The sequence below is a fragment of the Dryas octopetala genome, chromosome 8 (genome assembly GCF_963921425.1).
Source record: "Dryas octopetala chromosome 8, drDryOcto1.1, whole genome shotgun sequence".
Taxonomy (NCBI): domain Eukaryota; kingdom Viridiplantae; phylum Streptophyta; class Magnoliopsida; order Rosales; family Rosaceae; genus Dryas; species Dryas octopetala.
In genome coordinates, this window is record NC_141373.1 from 3,255,779 (window position 1) to 3,274,056 (window position 18,278).

General features: G+C 35.2%; 3 protein-coding genes and 1 long non-coding RNA gene across 5 annotated transcripts; 3 read left to right on the forward strand and 1 right to left on the reverse strand.

Moving 5' to 3' along the window:
* Positions 1-1,846: 1,846 nt before the first annotated feature.
* ATSDI1 (Tetratricopeptide repeat (TPR)-like superfamily protein) lies at positions 1,847-5,743 on the forward strand. The gene is made up of 3 exons (XM_086254302.1): positions 1,847-2,163; positions 4,320-4,688; positions 5,117-5,743. The coding sequence occupies exons 1-3, from the start codon at positions 2,026-2,028 to the stop codon at positions 5,516-5,518; spliced, it is 909 nt and encodes a 302-aa protein (XP_086110428.1). The 5' UTR covers positions 1,847-2,025; the 3' UTR covers positions 5,519-5,743.
* Positions 5,744-6,582: 839 nt separating this feature from the next.
* PANC (pantoate-beta-alanine ligase) lies at positions 6,583-8,684 on the forward strand. Of its 2 annotated transcripts, none has more exons than XM_086254265.1 (4): positions 6,583-7,219; positions 7,779-7,892; positions 8,032-8,221; positions 8,395-8,684. In XM_086254265.1, the coding sequence occupies exons 1-4, from the start codon at positions 6,635-6,637 to the stop codon at positions 8,658-8,660; spliced, it is 1,155 nt and encodes a 384-aa protein (XP_086110391.1). In that variant the 5' UTR covers positions 6,583-6,634; the 3' UTR covers positions 8,661-8,684. The 2 variants fall into 2 exon arrangements, with proteins under 2 accessions (XP_086110391.1, XP_086110392.1); XM_086254266.1 differs by having other exon boundaries at positions 8,032-8,163.
* Positions 8,685-8,849: 165 nt separating this feature from the next.
* Positions 8,850-11,629, reverse strand: LOC147276048 (vesicle-associated membrane protein 722). Its single transcript, XM_086253475.1, has 5 exons — positions 11,271-11,629; positions 10,013-10,154; positions 9,799-9,919; positions 9,541-9,603; positions 8,850-9,251 (listed from the first exon to the last, which is right to left on the reverse strand). Exons 1-5 carry the CDS (start codon positions 11,458-11,460, stop codon positions 9,108-9,110), a joined length of 660 nt encoding a protein of 219 aa, XP_086109601.1. The 5' UTR covers positions 11,461-11,629; the 3' UTR covers positions 8,850-9,107.
* Positions 11,630-13,772: 2,143 nt separating this feature from the next.
* Positions 13,773-17,182, forward strand: LOC147276049 (uncharacterized). Its single transcript, XR_015124022.1, has 3 exons — positions 13,773-13,934; positions 14,071-14,134; positions 17,050-17,182. It is a non-coding gene; the product is annotated as an uncharacterized LOC147276049 (long non-coding RNA).
* Positions 17,183-18,278: the final 1,096 nt, after the last annotated feature.

Consider the following 18,278-nt stretch of genomic DNA (forward strand, 5'->3'; position numbering starts at 1 on the left):
ATAATATTGCACATTGATAGCATCTATTGTGTGTGACTCCAAGGGTTTGAAGAGTTATCAATCAGGTCGTGGTTTAGTTTTAAAATGTCGAAAATGTCTCAAGTTCGAATCCCCTCTTTTTAAATTACATATAATATTGAATTTTGGACTTTGGACTTTAGTTTCACCTAAACTTCCTCACGCGCAGGTCATGTGACCAAAATCAACCATGAATACCTATTGGGTTCACTTGAGTGGAGAGTGGAGACAAACTCGTGTGTATCAATCATGTGTATTCAGAAAATACGTAAAACAAACACATGGTAGGGATTACATTACATAATACACACCTCATTTTAAATTACAAATAGTCTATTAAATTGATGGAAGAAAAGACATTTCATAATGTTTTTGTAATTTAGTGTGTTAAAACTTAAAACAATCATATATTAATTCTTACGGTTTGGTCTTATAAATTATGATTTATGACTAGACTAGTAGGTAGGACCGTAGGAGTTAGCTACAACTTACAGAAATTACATTACATGTACTTAATTTCTGTATTTTGTAACACACATTCGTTAAACAACCATTTAGATTTACTACTTCTGTACTTCCATGTTTAGTATAACTAACTAGTTTGTAGATGAATTATAGAAGGATGGAGGTAGCTAGCCAACCAATTGAAACTGGAAACAAACAATGAATTAAGTTTAGACAGGGTCATATGTAGACAGTAGGGCAGTGTGTTTGTGTCTGTATCTGGTGTGAACTTGTTTGGAAGTATTAATTTCTCCTAGCTAATTGACTGGTCCATGAACATGTCCAGGTTCATCTTTTGTCATACATCAAACAATTTCTGACCCAGGCCATTACTTGCTTACTTAATTTACAACTAGTACGTCTCATACCAAGGTTAACTTTCTTTCTTTTATTTATTATTTTCACAACTTTTTTTGTTTTTTATAAATAGAGTTGCTATTTAGTGCTCATACTTTTTCGTTTTGTTGTTCTAATTGCATCCGGCTCCTTTAAAGGTCAGGTTCATCCGTACAAACTACAAACTGACGTGTAAACTCTTTGTCTCTGTTTTCTTTTTTTCCTTTTTACATAACACACCTCTTTCATTTCTTAATTTAGGGTCTAAGTCATCTCAATCTCTTTGAGTTATTTTATCGAATACTCATTGTCACCAACTTAAAAGGAATACAAATTTATAAACTCATTTTTTTGCAAATGTGATGGACCTTCATTTTCTCTATCCCTATTTGATACATACATATAAATAAATGAAGAATGAATCGATTTTTAATTCCTAATTTCACCTGAAAATTGAGAGATAGGACATTGTGTTGATCAGATAGGATAAGTAGTGGAACCACCCCACCTAGCAAGAAACTTCAGAAAATTGGAAAATTAATTAAGCATGAGGACCAATGGTGATCAGTTTGAGTAACATGCATGTTGGAATCATTTGACTAATAACCCTTTGAAAAAAATTTACATTATCCCAAAGCGAAAGGAAGGAAATGGAATAACAATGATAAAATTTGACTAATAGCGACAAGCCTGTGGCCCTATGGTGCCAATATGAATTTATATTATAGATGATGATGTACCATAAACGAAAAGGTCGTGGGATATCCCAATAATACTAGGAGCGAAAGGAATCCCACAAACGTTGAACTGGCGGGTGACACGTGTCCCAACCGACACGTCAGGGGAGTTGATTGGCTGTTGAGTAAGCAGAAGCATACAAAAATGAATTTAGACTTAAAAGTGAACATTGTTCATGCTCATCTTAATTATATACATGATGATGGTCCCTCTATATATAATTAGCTTGCTTGTATATATTGGACTTGTTTCTCAGTTTCTCGCTTTTCTTTTCTTGGGAGTAGACCACCTTGCTCTCCATCCTAATTACCTATATTATTTTTTTCTTCTGTTTTAATTATTATTGCTATTACAGCAATTAAAGAGTAGTTAATTAGCTACTTGTTTTTGGGGAAATTAAGAAAGAAAGAAAGAAAGAAGAGGGAATATATGGAAGGCTTGAATATGATGAGTTCCAAGAGCAGCAGCTGCAACAGCACAAAAGGGGTTAAGAAAGAAGAACTTTATCATGTGATTCACAAGGTTCCTTCTGGCGATACTCCTTATGTTAGAGCCAAACATGCTCAGGTTGGTACACAGCTCTATCTCTTTCACTACTCTTTGTTTTTTAGGCTTAATTAGTTCATTAGGGTATCAATAACTTTATTTACATCATCTTTTTGCATGGTAGCTAGATCAAAATGATGAGAGACAGCAGTAATGATTCATTGCAAGCTTCTTGTTGATTCCAATTAATTAGATGTGTTTAGTTTGTTAGCTGCACATTCCATTCTCTCTCTCTCTCTCTCTCTCTCTCTCTCTCTCTCTCTCTCTCTCTCTCTCACTAAAAGGAAGAGCAAGACATTGGTTGAAAGCAATCATCTAGCCAGCTCCATTTTTAAGCTTTTTTTTTTTTTGGCCAATATATATCTTTAAGCTTTATATATATGGTACATATATATGCATACAATAATTCTCTCTCATTCTATATCTTTCCATGTTTTTGGTTACAAGAGAGGCCAAAAGAGAATGTGATTCGAACTCTGACATTAGGTGTATGGGTAAATGATTTCAATCACTAATTAAAGCTACAAGCCAACACTAGATCTCTTCATCTTTGTTTTGTGTGCCTTTTGGCATTACTCATCAACTTCTTCCAATTGCCATGGAGATTGTTTTAACCAAATTAATCATCAATTTTCTTAATTTCATGCTTTAAATATAATTTCTTTAATTTTCCCAATTTAATTAATTATATCACAAAAGTATTGGAAGCTAGCTTTATATATATCTCAGCCTCCCATAAACATATTATAAAAGTACTTAAGCATGAGATTTCTCCAGCAAATTCTCTATATTATTTGGGTTATGGAAGATGTATGTGTCAAACATGCATGATGATCAGTATTATTTGATTGATGAATAGTTGACTTAGGGGGTTTTTTTTTTAGTAAGAACTTGGGGGGGTTTTGTTGTTGTACAGAAACCATAGGACTCCAAGATGAGATTATAACGTACTTCAAGCCGACTTTTTCTTTTCCCAAATTAAAACTGATTTATTGCCTACCTTGCCATTAATGGGCCTCCTTTTGATTGTTGGTTTTTATTAATTAATTTATTTGTATATGATATTTCAATACAATATCTTTTATATATAATTAATTAGTTATAATGGATGACTGGCAAGTCAGATCTCAATGTCTTCCACAGATGTACATGGGATCTCAAATATAGTTAAATTGGGTGGTACATGATTGCAATATATACATGTCTCTTCATCCATGCAAACAATGCAATTGTGAACTTATTTTAGCTATATATAATTAATTAATTACAAAATTTAGTTAAATCAGATAGTTATTTAATTACATGAAATTGTTTAAATCTTAACATGTCGGTTCATAGAATTTAGAACTTTGAATCAATTTAAATGAGAGCTAATATAAATTGTTCTAATTAATTAAAATATATAATATCTTAGATATGCATGCAAATCTTCCCATGAGTTTGAACTCGATCTTTTCTTTTGCCAGAAGTACTAACAACTAGGATGACAGCTCTTAAATCATCATTATTAATAATATATTCATCATCTTTGCTACACATATGCATTATTGATGCATTATATATGCCACACAATGTTCCTTCATAGAGAGAAAAGTATTTGCTTTTGCCTGCCTTTTGAGCAACTTCAACAATGACCAATGGGAAGCATATTCTAATAATTTCTTCTTCTTCTTTTTTTTTTTTTTTTGTTACGAACGGGGCTTAATGCCCAAATATTTTCTTTCACATACTAGCTAGTTGGACATATATTCGTCTAGTCCTTTCAGAATCCCTTTATATGGAATATATTGAAATATACTGGCAGCAGCAATGATTCGATTTTCTTATTACTAGTTATAAACTTTTATTTCTTTAATAAGAATTTTTATTTATTATAAACATAAGAAAAGTGAGCATGTATAAACACAAAATCGTATGTTACAAATAATATACCGTTTATATTCGCCCAAATTTAGTCTTCAGCATTTCTGGTACTAACAAACCAAAATTCTTTGTTAAGAATAAGATCGAGCAGTTGCACTTTCTTATTTGTATTTGAGTGAATGCAAATAATATTGTCATTACTCAATACTCATAATGTTATTTGTACTCTAAGAATAATGCAAATATGTTTTAGGGAGCAAAACATCCTTTTCTTTTTACCTTATGATCTAACCCAGTTTTGTATCATATTTCAGCTAGTTGAAAAGGATCCAGAGGCTGCAATAGTTCTGTTTTGGAAGGCCATAAATGCAGGAGATAGAGTAGACAGTGCCCTGAAGGACATGGCTGTGGTGATGAAGCAACTAGACAGAACTGAAGAAGCCATTGAAGCTGTGAAGTCTTTCAGAGGGCTTTGCTCTAAACAAGCCCAAGATTCACTTGACAATGTCCTCATTGACTTGTACAAGAAATGTGGGAAAATTGAGGAGCAGATAGACTTGCTCAAGAGGAAGCTCAGGTTGATATACCAAGGAGCAGCCTTCAATGGAAGACCCACTAAGACTGCACGCTCTCATGGAAAGAAGTTCCAGGTTTCTGTTAAGCAAGAGACCTCTAGATTACTGGTACTTATCTTACTCTCACTCCATTGATTATTGATGTCTGACTATCAATTTAGGCCATTAACTAGGTTGGTTCTTCTATGAATGTGTGATCCAGATTGAGACTACCAACACAAACATCTTATATTACTACTTACTAGACTATCTACCGGGGCAAAGCAATCTTGCCAAGGTTGTAACCTGAAATGGCCCAATCAAAACTTTTTTTTCTTCTATGTAAATTTGACAGCCCATCACATTTCAGCCAACCCCAAATTCATTTGTTGCCCCTTTGAGTCACATCCTCTACCCAAAGAAATTTCTTGCCAACCCACCTTCAAATCTTTAACCCTTACTCCAAAACTCAACTCTAAATCCTACTTACTCTATAAGTGATATGTGGTCAAATATATGGTATGGTATATAATATGTTGTATCACTGTGAATCGCAGGGAAATTTGGGCTGGGCCTACATGCAGAAGGGAAACTTCATGATGGCAGAGGTAGTGTATCAAAAAGCCCAAATGATCGACTCCGACTCGAATAAGGCCTGTAACTTGGGCCTCTGCCTGATCAAACAGGGCCGTTATGAACATGCAAGTTTGGTTCTTGAAGAGGTGTTGCAAAGTAGACTTCCGGGCTCTGATGAGAGTAAGTCAAGGAAAAGGGCCCATGAATTGCTTATGGAGCTGAGGTCCATGCATTCTGTACCCGAGTCATTGGACTTATTGGGCCTAGATGATGATTTTGTCAAAGGGCTAGAGCAGTTGATGAGTGAATGGGGCCCATTTAGATCCAAGAGGCTTCCCATCTTTGAAGAAATCTCTGAATTTAGAGATCAAGTGGCATGCTAATATTTTTCTTTCCAATTTTTTCTTATTGTGTTTCTCTTGTTGATATATAGTTGTGTTAGTGTGTTAGGGTAAAAAAAAAAAAAAAAGAACACACAAAGAAGTTGTTGTGAGAGCATGTTTGGGTAAATTAAAATAAGCCCCTTGTACATAATAATAATGTTTTTAAGTTGGCAATAGAAAGGCAGTTTGTGAACCAACAATTTATTGGTTCCATTTGGTATTTAATTAACTTGATCTATCATCTATCAGTGCTAGTCATCCCAATAGAACATTGTGTTTTTTAATGGCATCCCCATATGTCAATTCATCTTGTTGAATATTGTTTATTTTGGTGGCGGCTTACAACTTGAGTGATATGACTTATTTTATTTCTATCCTATCCACCACCAACATCTAGTTAAATATATCTTATTTCATGACAAGTTATAACTTTGGTGGTATGAGCAACAGAGCAATTACCTTCGCATTTATGATGAGAGCTTGATTATAATCCTCACTGGTTTCGCACCTAATAAAAAGGATACATTGTCATTGAATTGTTTGGATACTTAGGATTAAATTATTTTGTTACATGAGAGGAAAATGAACCTTTTACTTTAACTCATTAATCCATCTATATTCACCATATAAATTAAATGTTAAGTGTGATCAAATTATTTTGGTTATATGTGAAGAAATCGAATCTTATACCTATTTAAATCTTAATCTTAAATTTAAACTAATTTTAAGTAGTTAGTGAGATTATAAATGTTGATGTTCAATAAGTGAATTCAAAGTGGGAATAATGAAATAAACATTCTCTCTTTGATATCATCAACTATAAAATCAGTATAAACACATGCGTGAATGAAAAATGCATCATATACCAAGAAAGACCTAACAAATACGCACCCGAATGTTTTGGCAAAATTAGACCAAAATTTGGATGCAATGACAAAAAAGAATATCTTTATCGGTCAGCGTAGGAAGGCGCGACCCAACCTACCCGCCAAATATGCAGCCACCTCATATTTAATATTGCATATAAAACCGAGCCCAAAAAAAGGATATAAAACCGAGCAATTTCATCACTAACCTCAATCCCTTTCCCTCAAGAATCCTAAAAGCCAGTTTTCAATGGCAGCTAAAGAGCCAGAGATAATTAGAGACAAGGACGAAATGAGGAAGTGGTCAAGGGCCATGAGATCCCAAGGCAAGACCATTGGCTTAGTACCCACCATGGGTTTTCTCCATGAGGGCCACATATCACTCATCAGAGAAGCTCGCAACCACGCTGACCTCATAGCGGTGTCGATCTATGTGAACCCAGGTCAGTTCTCTCCCTCCGAGGACCTTTCCACATACCCATCTGATTTCCATGGCGATATCCGAAAGCTCATGGCGGTTCCTGGTGGTGTTGATGTTGTTTTCAACCCTCACAATTTCTATGACTATGGAACGAGCACAGACCCATGTGTGAGTAATGGTGGGGTAGAGGGTAGAGAAGCTGTGAAGGTGGTTTCTTGTGTGGAAGAGAGGGGTTTGGGGCATGAGACATGGGTCAGGGTTGAGAGGTTGGAAAAGGGTATGTGTGGGAAGAGTAGGCCCGTCTTCTTTAGAGGGGTTGCCACTATTGTCACCAAGTTGTTTAATGTAGTGGAGCCTGATATCGCTGTGTTTGGGAAGAAGGATTATCAGCAATGGCGGATTATTCAGCGGATGGTAAGTTCCTTGTAGAGTTCTAGAGCCCCCTGCTTTGGTTATGGAAAGTGAAATAGGAAGAAAATACTGCACATGATTAAGAGAGGAAAGCACCTTCAATCTAATGTTGCTCTTTGGATAACTAAGAATGTTTTTATTGGGAAATTGATTTGTCATTGCTGTTGTAGTTAGTACACTTGATAATTTCAACCCAATTTTGGTCTTAGTCATGGTTATAATGGAAGAGTGTATTGATTTGGTATGTTTTTCCAGTTCAAGAATGTTTAGTGCACTCATTTTTTTAGCAAGAGAAACAGATTGCCAATGTTACATTCATTTGGAGTTGGGGGCTTGTTGTCATTGAATTGGTGTTTATTGCAGGTTCAGTTCTGAGATTAGGTGAATGAATTTGGGGTTTGGGTTTAAGAGTTAAGACCAGTTCCTTGCTTGGTTAAATTCACTTGGCCATCACCTTAAAGTTTTCACAAGATATTGATGAAACGATGTAAGCTACATTTGTAGGAACTAGGAAGTCATGCAGTGCTGCTTATTGATTATTATTCTCTTTGAATTTGTACAGGTTCGAGATCTTGATTTTTCCATTAGAGTGATAGGTACGGATATAGTGCGTGAAAATGATGGCCTCGCAATGAGTTCACGCAATGTGCGCCTCTCACCTGCAGAAAGGGAAAAGGTATTGTACATGTTAGTTAATCTTGTTAGTTGAACTTTGAGTCTTTGAGCATGTGGGTCTCATATGCATTTATCCTATTTCTTTTCCGATACAATTTCTTGTGCACAGTTATAGATTTCTTCTTTCTTGTGATGGGCAGGCACTGTCAATAAACAAGTCATTGTCAAGAGCTCGATTTGCTGCAGAAAAGGGTCAAATTAATTGTAAAGAGTTGAGAGACTTGGTCATCCAAGCAATAAGTGAAGCTGATGGAAGAGTTGATTATGCTGAGGTGAGCATGGAAGAACTTCCTTGTCTTACTGTTTTGGATTCTAAGAGGGAACAACAAAGTAATTGATACTTATTTTGACTTTTCAAAGTACTTGATATATGGTATTCTATACAGTAGTCTGGACAGCAAATTAGAATTAGAAAGTATAACTTCTCATAGGTGGAATCGATAAAAAAGAAAAAACAAAGGTTAGTTGACAATGTTCTAATTGCTTGTGCATTTTGCTGGCAGATTGTGGACCAAGAAAGTTTAGAGGCAGTAGAAGATATCAGAAGTCCTGTTGTGTTCTGTGTTGCTGCGTGGTTTGGAAAGGTCAGACTGATAGACAACATGGAGATCAACATATGAATCATGCGTTCTTACCTCTTAGAATGCCTAGAAGTTTGACTTTTTTTAATTTTTTTCTCTTTGGCAAAAACCATCTTGATGCATTACTTTCAAGGGACATTTCCCTCATATTTTCAATTTTCCAAATCAATGCTATAAGATTTCAGTAAAGAGCAGGACTCCACCGATTTATTTATTCATTTTTTATCATTTTCAGGTTTTTTTGTTTGTTTTGTTTTTTGGGATGAGATTTTTAAGAGTTTGCAGTTGAGAAATAAGTTGCTTGTGATCTAGTCGTTCCCCTACACCTATTTCTGGGATTTTGGAGAACTCAATAGAAAATTTAAGATCAATCACAGTGGTCTGATAAATCCCATTGCTTCCAACCATAAACGTGCTACAATGTAAGTTCCAGAGAACAAAAGGAATCAAAAACCATTCACACATCCAAAAGACTATTATAGAAAGAATTCACGAATAAAAACTATACAAACACCGTCTTACAATACAAATAATAGCAGAAAGTGGAATTTGTGACCAAAAATAAGTGTGTGTAGACCGTTGAAGAAAACAGCAGGAGGAATTCCACCCAATTCCTGACGAGTCATGAGGATCCATCAGCATTTGAAGCCATTGCAAACAGATAGAACAATGATGAGAATCAAGGCGATTAAGATTCCCAAAACTATCAGCTTGATCTTCATGTTCTGAAACCACATCTTCCTCCTCATCTGGGTTCCCTGCTGCCTGAAATCTTGTGCCTGCAACACCACATCAATCAGCAAACTAAAAACAGATTGCATGATTCACACAAAGATAAAGATAATTAAACCAATGGAAAGAAAAGCTTCAGCCCACCCCATAAGGTTCAGTTTCTGTATAAGTAATTAAATTGGCTACTGACATCTGAAATATTGCACTAGCCCATAGTTCAATATATATGCATTTTAGTTTTCAAGATATGTACAAGTCAATTCTAAGTTAGTTTTCAAGATACGCAATTCTTTTTTGTAGCATTGCAGTGGTAACAAAATGAAATCAATTCCTGACCTGCGAGCGAAGGTTCTCTGTTTTGTCCACAAGAAGTTCTATCTTTTCCCCACGATCGAGAACCTGCAAAGGAACATCAGCAATTAGATGACGTAGCACCATATTCATCCTAATTTCTAAATTGTTATTATCTATGGAAAGAAATATCAACCCCAACCAAAAATAATTGACTACAAGAAATAGAGAGCAAGCTAACTAAAGATGGCTATGTTTTGTAGACCCAATAGACAATCACAAGCGGTCATAACAAGGCCTTACCTTTTCAATATTTTCCATCATAACTCCTTTGACTTCTGAGACTTGAGCTTTCACTTTAGCAAGTTTGCTGATCTCTTCAGGATGATCCACACAATATTGCATATGCTCCTTCAGTTTGGACCTATATTATTGCCACAAAATTCTGGCATTAGAATACTTCATAGCAAAGGAATGAAACCTTCTACTTAATGAATGAAAAGATAAAAACAGTTACCCGAATTCCTTGTTCAGACTATTTGCAACTGCTGTTGCAGCTTTTCCTCCACCATATCTATTGGTAAAATCCTCCTTGACTCGCTCAAGGAAGGCAATAGGAATTTGTCGACCAATGGCCTCAACAGCAACTACACAGTATGCTGTAGCATTCAAAGGGTGAAGTTAGTTCAACCACAGACATAATTGTAGCAGAGTTCAAAGAGATGGGCAAAACAGAAATAATTAAAACGGAATCCTATTATCTAATTATGCATTTCTTGCGATCTAATTTTTTAAGTTAACATATATCATTGTAATTAATTATCAAACCCAAAAACTGTCTTTGACCAGTAATTTTATGTAGTTCTTTTCCTTAGCTTCATAAACTTAAGGTTCAAGTGCAGGCAATCATTTGAGAGAACCATTTCTGACAAAGATTAAGTATTGTCGCATCCCATTTCCACAGGCTTCTTAAAGTGACAATTTCTGATCAACTTCACTAAATGACTAATTCTGTTTTTGTAAGCTTAACTTGGTAGCGAGCAATCAACTAGTAGTAATCCTTCAGATGGTAATCACATAACACTAAATCAAAAGGGGTCAAAAAGAAAAGAAAGAGATAAGGACCCAAGTCTACCGATAAATTGTGAAACTATGCTCATTTGGCTGCAGAAAAATTTGCAGGAAATCGAGGGAGAACATGTACTTGGGTAAATAATTTTTACTAACTGCAACCAAAGAAAATAAGAGCCCCACTCAACCGTCATTAAAATTTAAAATTAACATGCTTAACAAAATTCAATAGTTCATTTCATTTTCTTCTCATGTCAGGAATCAATTCAACACGCATTTAAGCTAAAAATAACAGGATATGGAGTTTATTTTACTTTTTAAAAAAAAAACTTTTCTTTGAGCAGACCTTGACTCAATCACTTATCTCAGTTTATTAAAGAAATGCACAAAAGTCGGAGTTTTATTTTCTTTCATTTTCTTTCTTTATTCCAAACATTTTCTCATCTACCAAACGGCCTACTAGGTGATCACAAAAGCCGCAAAAACGCATAAGCAATTAAGAGCTTGAAAATCTATACCAATCGAAAACTAAAAATGAATGATCCTCCCAAAATAGCACGACTAAACATAGAAACCACTAAAACCATTCAAATCAAGCAAAAGAGGGAGATCAAAAACCCGATCGAGCCGTGGATCGGAGCAAAAATCTAAAAAAAAAATCAACGAAATAGTATTCAGAAGAGATCGGAGAGAGAGAGAGTTACTGAAGCCATTATCGACGAGGTAGTTGAAGGTGTGGCCGTCGCAGTTGTAAGTGAACTTGTTGTTGGTGGCCGGAAGCTTCTGGAGGCACTGCGAAGCTATGCTGGTGAAGTTTCCAGTGAATTCCGTGAACTCTGCGAGAATCACCGTCCCACGCGCCACGAAGCTGTAGATCAACGATTGCTGCCCCATCGATTCGATACCCCAACCCTAACCCTGAGAGAGAGAGAGAGAGACTGTAGAGAGAGAGAGGGCGGAGGGTTTGAGGGTTTTGTTGCAGAGAGAAAATCAAAGGTACGGTGGTTTTATTGTTAGAGAGAGAGAGATGGGGGGGTCTTGTTTTTGTTTTTGTTTTTGCTTAGATGAGAAGCTAGGTAGCGAGGATGGTCTATGTTTGTGAGGTTGTTTAACTACCCTCTGAATTCAATAGAAATAACGAAAATGCCACGCAGTTCCGGCTGCAGTCTAATTTTGAATTTTTGAAACATTTGAATACACGTACACTCTTCAACAAAAGTCAAGGAGACGCGCAGAAAGGCCCTCTAGAAAGAAGAAACTCATTCAAACGACCTCCCCAACTTTTTTCTTTTTTGCTCAGCGTTGAAAATAAACTTTGTGAAGCAAAATTTTGAGTTCAATTGTTTGTTTTCTTATTTTTTTATTATCCATCCATTTTTGGATCAAGCTCTACTAACCCGGGAATTTAGAACAGATGATTTTAACAACGTGAACAAAACTTCGATACTCTATTAGTTAGGCTTTAATTCTACAATTGATCATTTTTTAATATCGCACATAATTTTTATGAGCTAAAGTATGTCACCATCACTTTGCTAGCAACTACCAACTTCTTTGAGTGAATAATATGAACCACCCTATGCAATGGATAGAGCATTCAAACTTGCGGTTCCCCTTGATGCATCATAGATGATGATTATTGCCCAATTAAGTACTTTTATTTTTAAGAATGAAGGGAGGTTGAGACCCTAGGATATTCCACCAACTATGGTGCATATCAATGGAGCCATCTGACCTATGAACTAATTTCTCTAGCGAGGCACATGAATACCCACCATTTATTCATTAATTTCAACTTAACCTTAGTACAAACGAAAAAATAAAACAACTTATTCTTTTATTTTTTATACAAAAAAAGAAACATGGAAGTAAAACATGCTCCATTCAATGTTTAAAACTATAATAGTTGGAAAGTACTTATTCTACATTATGATTAAAATTTGATTCTTACTATCCTCTTTCCTAAATTAACAAAACAAGGACAAATATCATGCGAGTCATGCCTAATATGAATTGAAAATACCGAATGTGGCTGGTTACATGAGCTCTTGTTTTGTTTGTTTAATTGTTTCACAAGTAGTACACATATTTTTATATGTTATTAAAAAAGTTAGGCTTATTCACACCATTGCCCCTTGTAAGATACACTTTTTTTCACTTTGCCCCCTGAAACTTAAATTCTCTCAGTTTGCCACCTTAACTTCACACAGTTATTGCAAAAGACCCTATGCCATTAACTCTGTCAATTTTTCTATTAAAAAAGTTGACGTGACACCTATATGGCATGAGTGATACCCTTTTCTAGTTATGTAAGATCCATGTGGACAAAAAAAATTATAAAAAATTGACATGGATCTTATTACTTTTTAGTTTAAAATTATTTTTTATTATTTTTTTGTCCACATGAATTTTATATAACTAAAAAAGGGTCTCACTCATGCCATATAGTTGCCACATCAGCTATTTTAACGGAAAAATTGACAGAGTTGACGGCATAGGGTCTTTTGCAATAATTGTGTGAAGTTCAGGTGGCAAATTGAGAGAATTTAAGTTTCAGGGAACAAAGTAAAAAAAAGTGTATCTTACATGAGACAATGGTGTAAATAAGCCAAAAAGTTAACTGGTGCCAGAGGTTGCACACCTGCACTTACACAACATGATCCTCAAGAACTTAGCCAACCCACATTTCCTGAGTATAATCTGTCCATTCTCTCCACTACAACAAATTTGACTTTTCATGACATTTTATTAATGGCGTTTTAAAAATCAATGTCATGAAAAGACACTATTATGGCGTTTTAAAATAAAACGCCATGGAATACAGTATATAGATCGTTAACTATGACAATCAAATAAAAATGTCATTAAATAATGAAACAATGACATGAATATTGTGCCATAAAAATTTAAAAATGGGATGGCGTTTTTCCAACGTCATGGATACTTCGACTAAACCATGACAACATAGAAATGTCATAAACTTGAATTCTAGGACACTTTTTCAACGCTATGAAAAATCTGGCGAATTAAAAAAAATTTCAGCCCAAAATATTTGCCTCCAACGGGCGGGATAGAAAATTTTCGCGGAAAAACGAGCCTCACCTACCACCAGACTCAGCCACACACTAACCTCCACTCTCGGTGTCTGGGTTATTGTTTCTGTCTGAATCTCCACTTTCTCCACACACTAAATCTCTATCCTCTCTGCGAGCTTGCCTCTTATTCCTGTGTTCTATCTCTGGAATATATCTCTGCCCCACTCGTTGTCACATATGTTGAAGAAATGGTTGGAACCCTGTAGAGAATGAAGAGGAGCCAAGTTGTTTCTCAGACAATTTCATCTTCACTGTTTCTCTGAAACTCTCACGGTAAGCTTTGAAACCTGTGAATGGTGAATGGTGTTGGAATCCCTGAAATTTGGGATTTTTTTTTCCTGAACGCATTTGATTTCTAATTTCTAAATGTTTTCTGATTTCTGATTGTAAAACAATGTCGGCATCGAAGCATTTCCTGATATTGCGTCCAGAAGCAGTGCGGGACCATCTACGACGACGTCGTTTAAGTCAAGGTTGGTTTGTTTGGTTGAGTTTTTGGCTTTGTTTTGCTCTGGTCTTTGAGTTGTATTGGTTTTGGGAATCTGGGTTTTTGTTGTGATAAACCTTTTTGAAGGTTTTGATGATTTATGGGTTTTAATGGGGGTTGGTGGAATTTGTAAGCCTCGGTGCTGAAGAAGTGTAATTTCAGTTCAAGAACTGTTAGGTATATAAGAGAGAGAGAGTGCGGGTGTAGTAGAGGATTATGGCATACCTTTGGATGTGGGAGTTGGAGATAATGGAGTTTGAAGCAGTGGATGAAAGTACGCGCCTTTAGGATTTTATGTCTTCACAAGTTTATTGGTCGGTGAATATTTTTTACGAGTTTATAACGGTCCTACCCCTGTTCTTGTTGCGTTGGACTGTGTTTCATTTTTTCAACCCTTAAATTGACTGACCAAATTGAATGACCTAAATTTGAAAGCTGAGTTGATATCATTGAATGACCAGAATTAGAGTGTAACATGCATCAGCATCCAAAACCCATAATTAGTTTTTAGAACTCTAAAATGAGATCATTGTAGAATTAATAAATAATTTGTATTGATGCATAAATATCTGGATTCTCATTGGTAACTTATACCAAAACTCATATTCAAAAATATTATTTTTATAATTTTAAAAAATAAATAAATATCTGCTGATGCTCTTACATGAAAGACCATGCATTACATTACAGACATTAAGAAAACTAAGGTCCTAACAAATCCAAATGCTACTGAAGGCTTCTTCAAGTGCCCTCTTCCTGCTAATCTCTACACTCCACCCTCCTACCCTTCCACCTCTCTCCGCTCGGAGCTTCAACATTTCTTCATCATCAATAGCATATCCATGCATATCATGCGCCCCTCCAAGTGGTAGTGGTTGTGGAGCCATGCCAGTTGGTCGTGGTTGTCCTCCTGCAATTGTAGGTGCATATTGTCCCTGTATTCCAGCACCAAATCCTGCTTGAGAGCCTTGGCTCAGAGCCTATCAATAAACACGTAAAATCAGTTGGGAAAATACTGTTGTTCCCTTTGGGCTGGAAAAACTGGCACAGTTTACAAAAATAAATGATTGACAAAAAAAGTTTGAACATTTAAAAAAGTTTTGATCATCTAAAGAAAACATAAAGGAATGCATAGAAGTAATACAATATGGAGGCTCTTCAAAAATGTGCTTAAAGAATTATTATAAGAGGGATTGGGTGCCAAATCTCAATTTTAGTGCCCCATTTACGTTCAATTTCATCTTGAAGCTCTAGTTCTCATTATTGGTGAACCTAAGCTGTGCATTATTTGAGTTAATGTGTCTGCAATTATACATTTCTCTTACAACTCTAACTTATTTGACAACAACAATGTTCTTTGCTTTGTGTTTGTCTTTCAATGCCGAGCAAGTAGATTAGCAGTCTATTGTTTGTCAAATTGTATATTCTTTGGACTAAAGAATCTGAGACAATTTGTTCTGCTATTTTGTTACATATATATGCAAAGTTGTTGTACAAATTCATGTGTGAGTGGAGGTGGTCTTTTATCAATATGTTATAATGGTTGGGATTACAGTCTATATATATATTCTACGAGAAGACATCTAAAAGCAATAGCATTGATGATAATTGTTATTGAGAGAAATGGGACATAATGTACATTCTGGATATTCATTTGTTAGCATAGACAACTTTCATTTATATAGGTTCAGTTTTAATTGCAATTGTGAATGCTCCAAAGTGAGACATGAACATTCTGTATTTTGGAGTTCATTCATTTGTTAGCATAGGAGAGATAAATTATTTCAATAATATAGGTGCAGTTTTAATTGTGATTGTCCAATAGGCAAGGCTTCCTTATTTTTCTGAAAAACATCATTTAGCAGCTAGTCTTACGTAAGTTTGGTATTTTATTTTTTCTCTTCCCCCACCTTATTTTTCTGTAGAATATGTGAAGATTAGATGCCAACATGAGGCATTAAGACTTGTAGCATTCTATTCTCTCAGGAAATACAATATTTACAAGAGAATCTGTTGGCCTTTTACTAAAGAATAAAGAATAAATAGAATACTTAAATTTGGAAGGCCCCTGTACCTCAGATTGCTAGAAACTGCCATATAAACTCCATAGGCTACACTAGTTGATAATATGGGAACATCCTCTGCTTCACCAGCAAAAGATTTATCGAAAGCTTTTCGTGCATTAATCAATGCATTTGTTACACCTGTACCAACCTGAAAAAAAAAAAAAATGTAATCAGTCATATGGCATCAGTAGCCATTTGATGGCTACTGATGCCATGAACCATATAACAAAAATGGTAACTTATAACCAGAAATGTTCAGTACTTCAGTTCCATTTTGCTTGCTATATCTCTAGTCCTCAAACTAGAAATGTTTGAATTACTTAGTTTTCAATATGAAAAAGGGCAGGTTATCTAACATCTCCTGATCTCTCCAGGGGTATGGCGTAAAGAAAAATGAGATTTACTTTGAATAGCAATAAATTAAGAACGCTAGAGTCTCAGAATGACAGAACCTATTTAGAAGACTGGTTTGAGGGACGCCTAGTCTCAGAATGGCCTTTTCATATTATTTGGAGAAAAGTATTTACATGCTTGTCATTGATGATACATGATTGCAATTATCCTATACTCATAGAGACATGGCCACCAAATCAATGCAGTTCTACAAATTACTTGGTTTATTTTTGAAAAAATCGAGTACAAGATTAGATTGTATTTTAGATAAACAAAGCTGAAACAACCAAATGTAAAAGACCATTAAATTAGAAACAGTCAAGGATTATAATTCAAGTAAAGAAAGAAAAAATTGATAAGCAAATACTACATATGAGTGCTACAATTGAGGAATTTTATGTTATGGATTTAAGATTGCTGAAGCTTTCCATTATGTTTCTAGGTACAAATCCAAGCCTGTTGCTGTTAAAATTATATAGCCAACCAGAACATCAGCTGTTTATCCTGAACGCAAGGAAAAATTTCAGGAGGTTACATTGCTGTCAAAGGTGAAACATGAAAACATCGTGAAGGTATGAAACTTATTCCCTGATACTTGCATTTGTCTAACTATATGCATATATATTTCTCATCATATCTCGGGAAACCTTAGTACCTACTAGAGCTAGAGTGACCGTTCCCGTTGTTTGCTGCTAACTCGAAATTAAGGAACGGTCACTCTAGCTCTAGTAGGTATTTTCTCCTTTTGTAAAGGACTTGAACTGTTTATACTTGTCTGTTATGATATACTATTTTGGTTCCTCCGTCCCTTAGTTTCGGTGATTAGAAGAATACCCTTACGAAAATTAACCTTTTGTTTTAAGAAATATATTTATTCTATTTATCAAGGTGACATGAAATTTTGACACAAGGAAATGAACACCTCCCAGTCACTATACACGTACATCTGTTCCTAAATTGGTATTCAATGCCCTGTGTTAGCTTCTGCAAATTGGCCAGCAAGTATTTAATATTATGCTGTTTTGGGATAATCTTGCCTTGGAGTAATAATTCTTCTCTTTTAACTTCCTAAGGTACTGATAATGTAACCATTTATGGAGCTTTTGGCATTATAATGATAGCAAGTAAAGTATATTTGGAGAAACTGGACAAACAGCTCAAGCTATACATCATTATATGAGAACTGTCTAGCACTCTAAACTTGATAGAGCATTATCTGCAGAACGCCTTTAAGAAGTTGGTATTATTGACATACATAATGATGTCCGTAATTTTGGAAAGCTAAATAATAAGAAATAAAATCTCAATTCGTTTTTGGTTTCTAATTCTTTCAGTTTTCTTGTTCTTCGCCTTCTAATGTATCTGGTACAAATCTGAGTGTGGATCATAATTTTATTTCTTATTAGTGTGTGTATACATAATATTCATAAATCCAAGTGTTGTAATTGAGGAATTTTATGTTATGGATTTAAGACTGCTGAAGCTTTCCATTATGTTTGTAGGTACAAATCCAAGCTTGTTGCTGTAAAAATTATACTGCCAACCAGAACATCAGCTGTTTAGTCTTAACGCAAGGAAAAATTTCGAAGGGAGGTTACATTGCTGTCAAAGGTGAAACATGAAAACAATCAGGAAGGTATGAAACTTATTTTATTAGATCATAGTTGTGGT

Coding starts and splice junctions, on each gene's coding strand:
- ATSDI1 (XM_086254302.1), top strand. CDS start 2,026: ATGGAAGGCTTGAATATGATGAGTTCCAAGAGCAGCAGCTGCAACAGC. Junction 2,164..4,319: donor TTAGAGCCAAACATGCTCAG/GTTGGTACACAG, acceptor ATCATATTTCAG/CTAGTTGAAAAGGATCCAGA. Junction 4,689..5,116: donor AAGAGACCTCTAGATTACTG/GTACTTATCTTA, acceptor TGTGAATCGCAG/GGAAATTTGGGCTGGGCCTA.
- LOC147276048 (XM_086253475.1), bottom strand. CDS start 11,460: ATGGGGCAGCAATCGTTGATCTACAGCTTCGTGGCGCGTGGGACGGTG. Junction 9,604..9,798: donor TGATGGAAAATATTGAAAAG/GTAAGGCCTTGT, acceptor GTTCCTTTGCAG/GTTCTCGATCGTGGGGAAAA. Junction 9,252..9,540: donor CAGAGAACCTTCGCTCGCAG/GTCAGGAATTGA, acceptor GTGGTGTTGCAG/GCACAAGATTTCAGGCAGCA.
- PANC (XM_086254265.1), top strand. CDS start 6,635: ATGGCAGCTAAAGAGCCAGAGATAATTAGAGACAAGGACGAAATGAGG. Junction 7,893..8,031: donor CACCTGCAGAAAGGGAAAAG/GTATTGTACATG, acceptor TGTGATGGGCAG/GCACTGTCAATAAACAAGTC. Junction 8,222..8,394: donor TTCTAAGAGGGAACAACAAA/GTAATTGATACT, acceptor TTTTGCTGGCAG/ATTGTGGACCAAGAAAGTTT.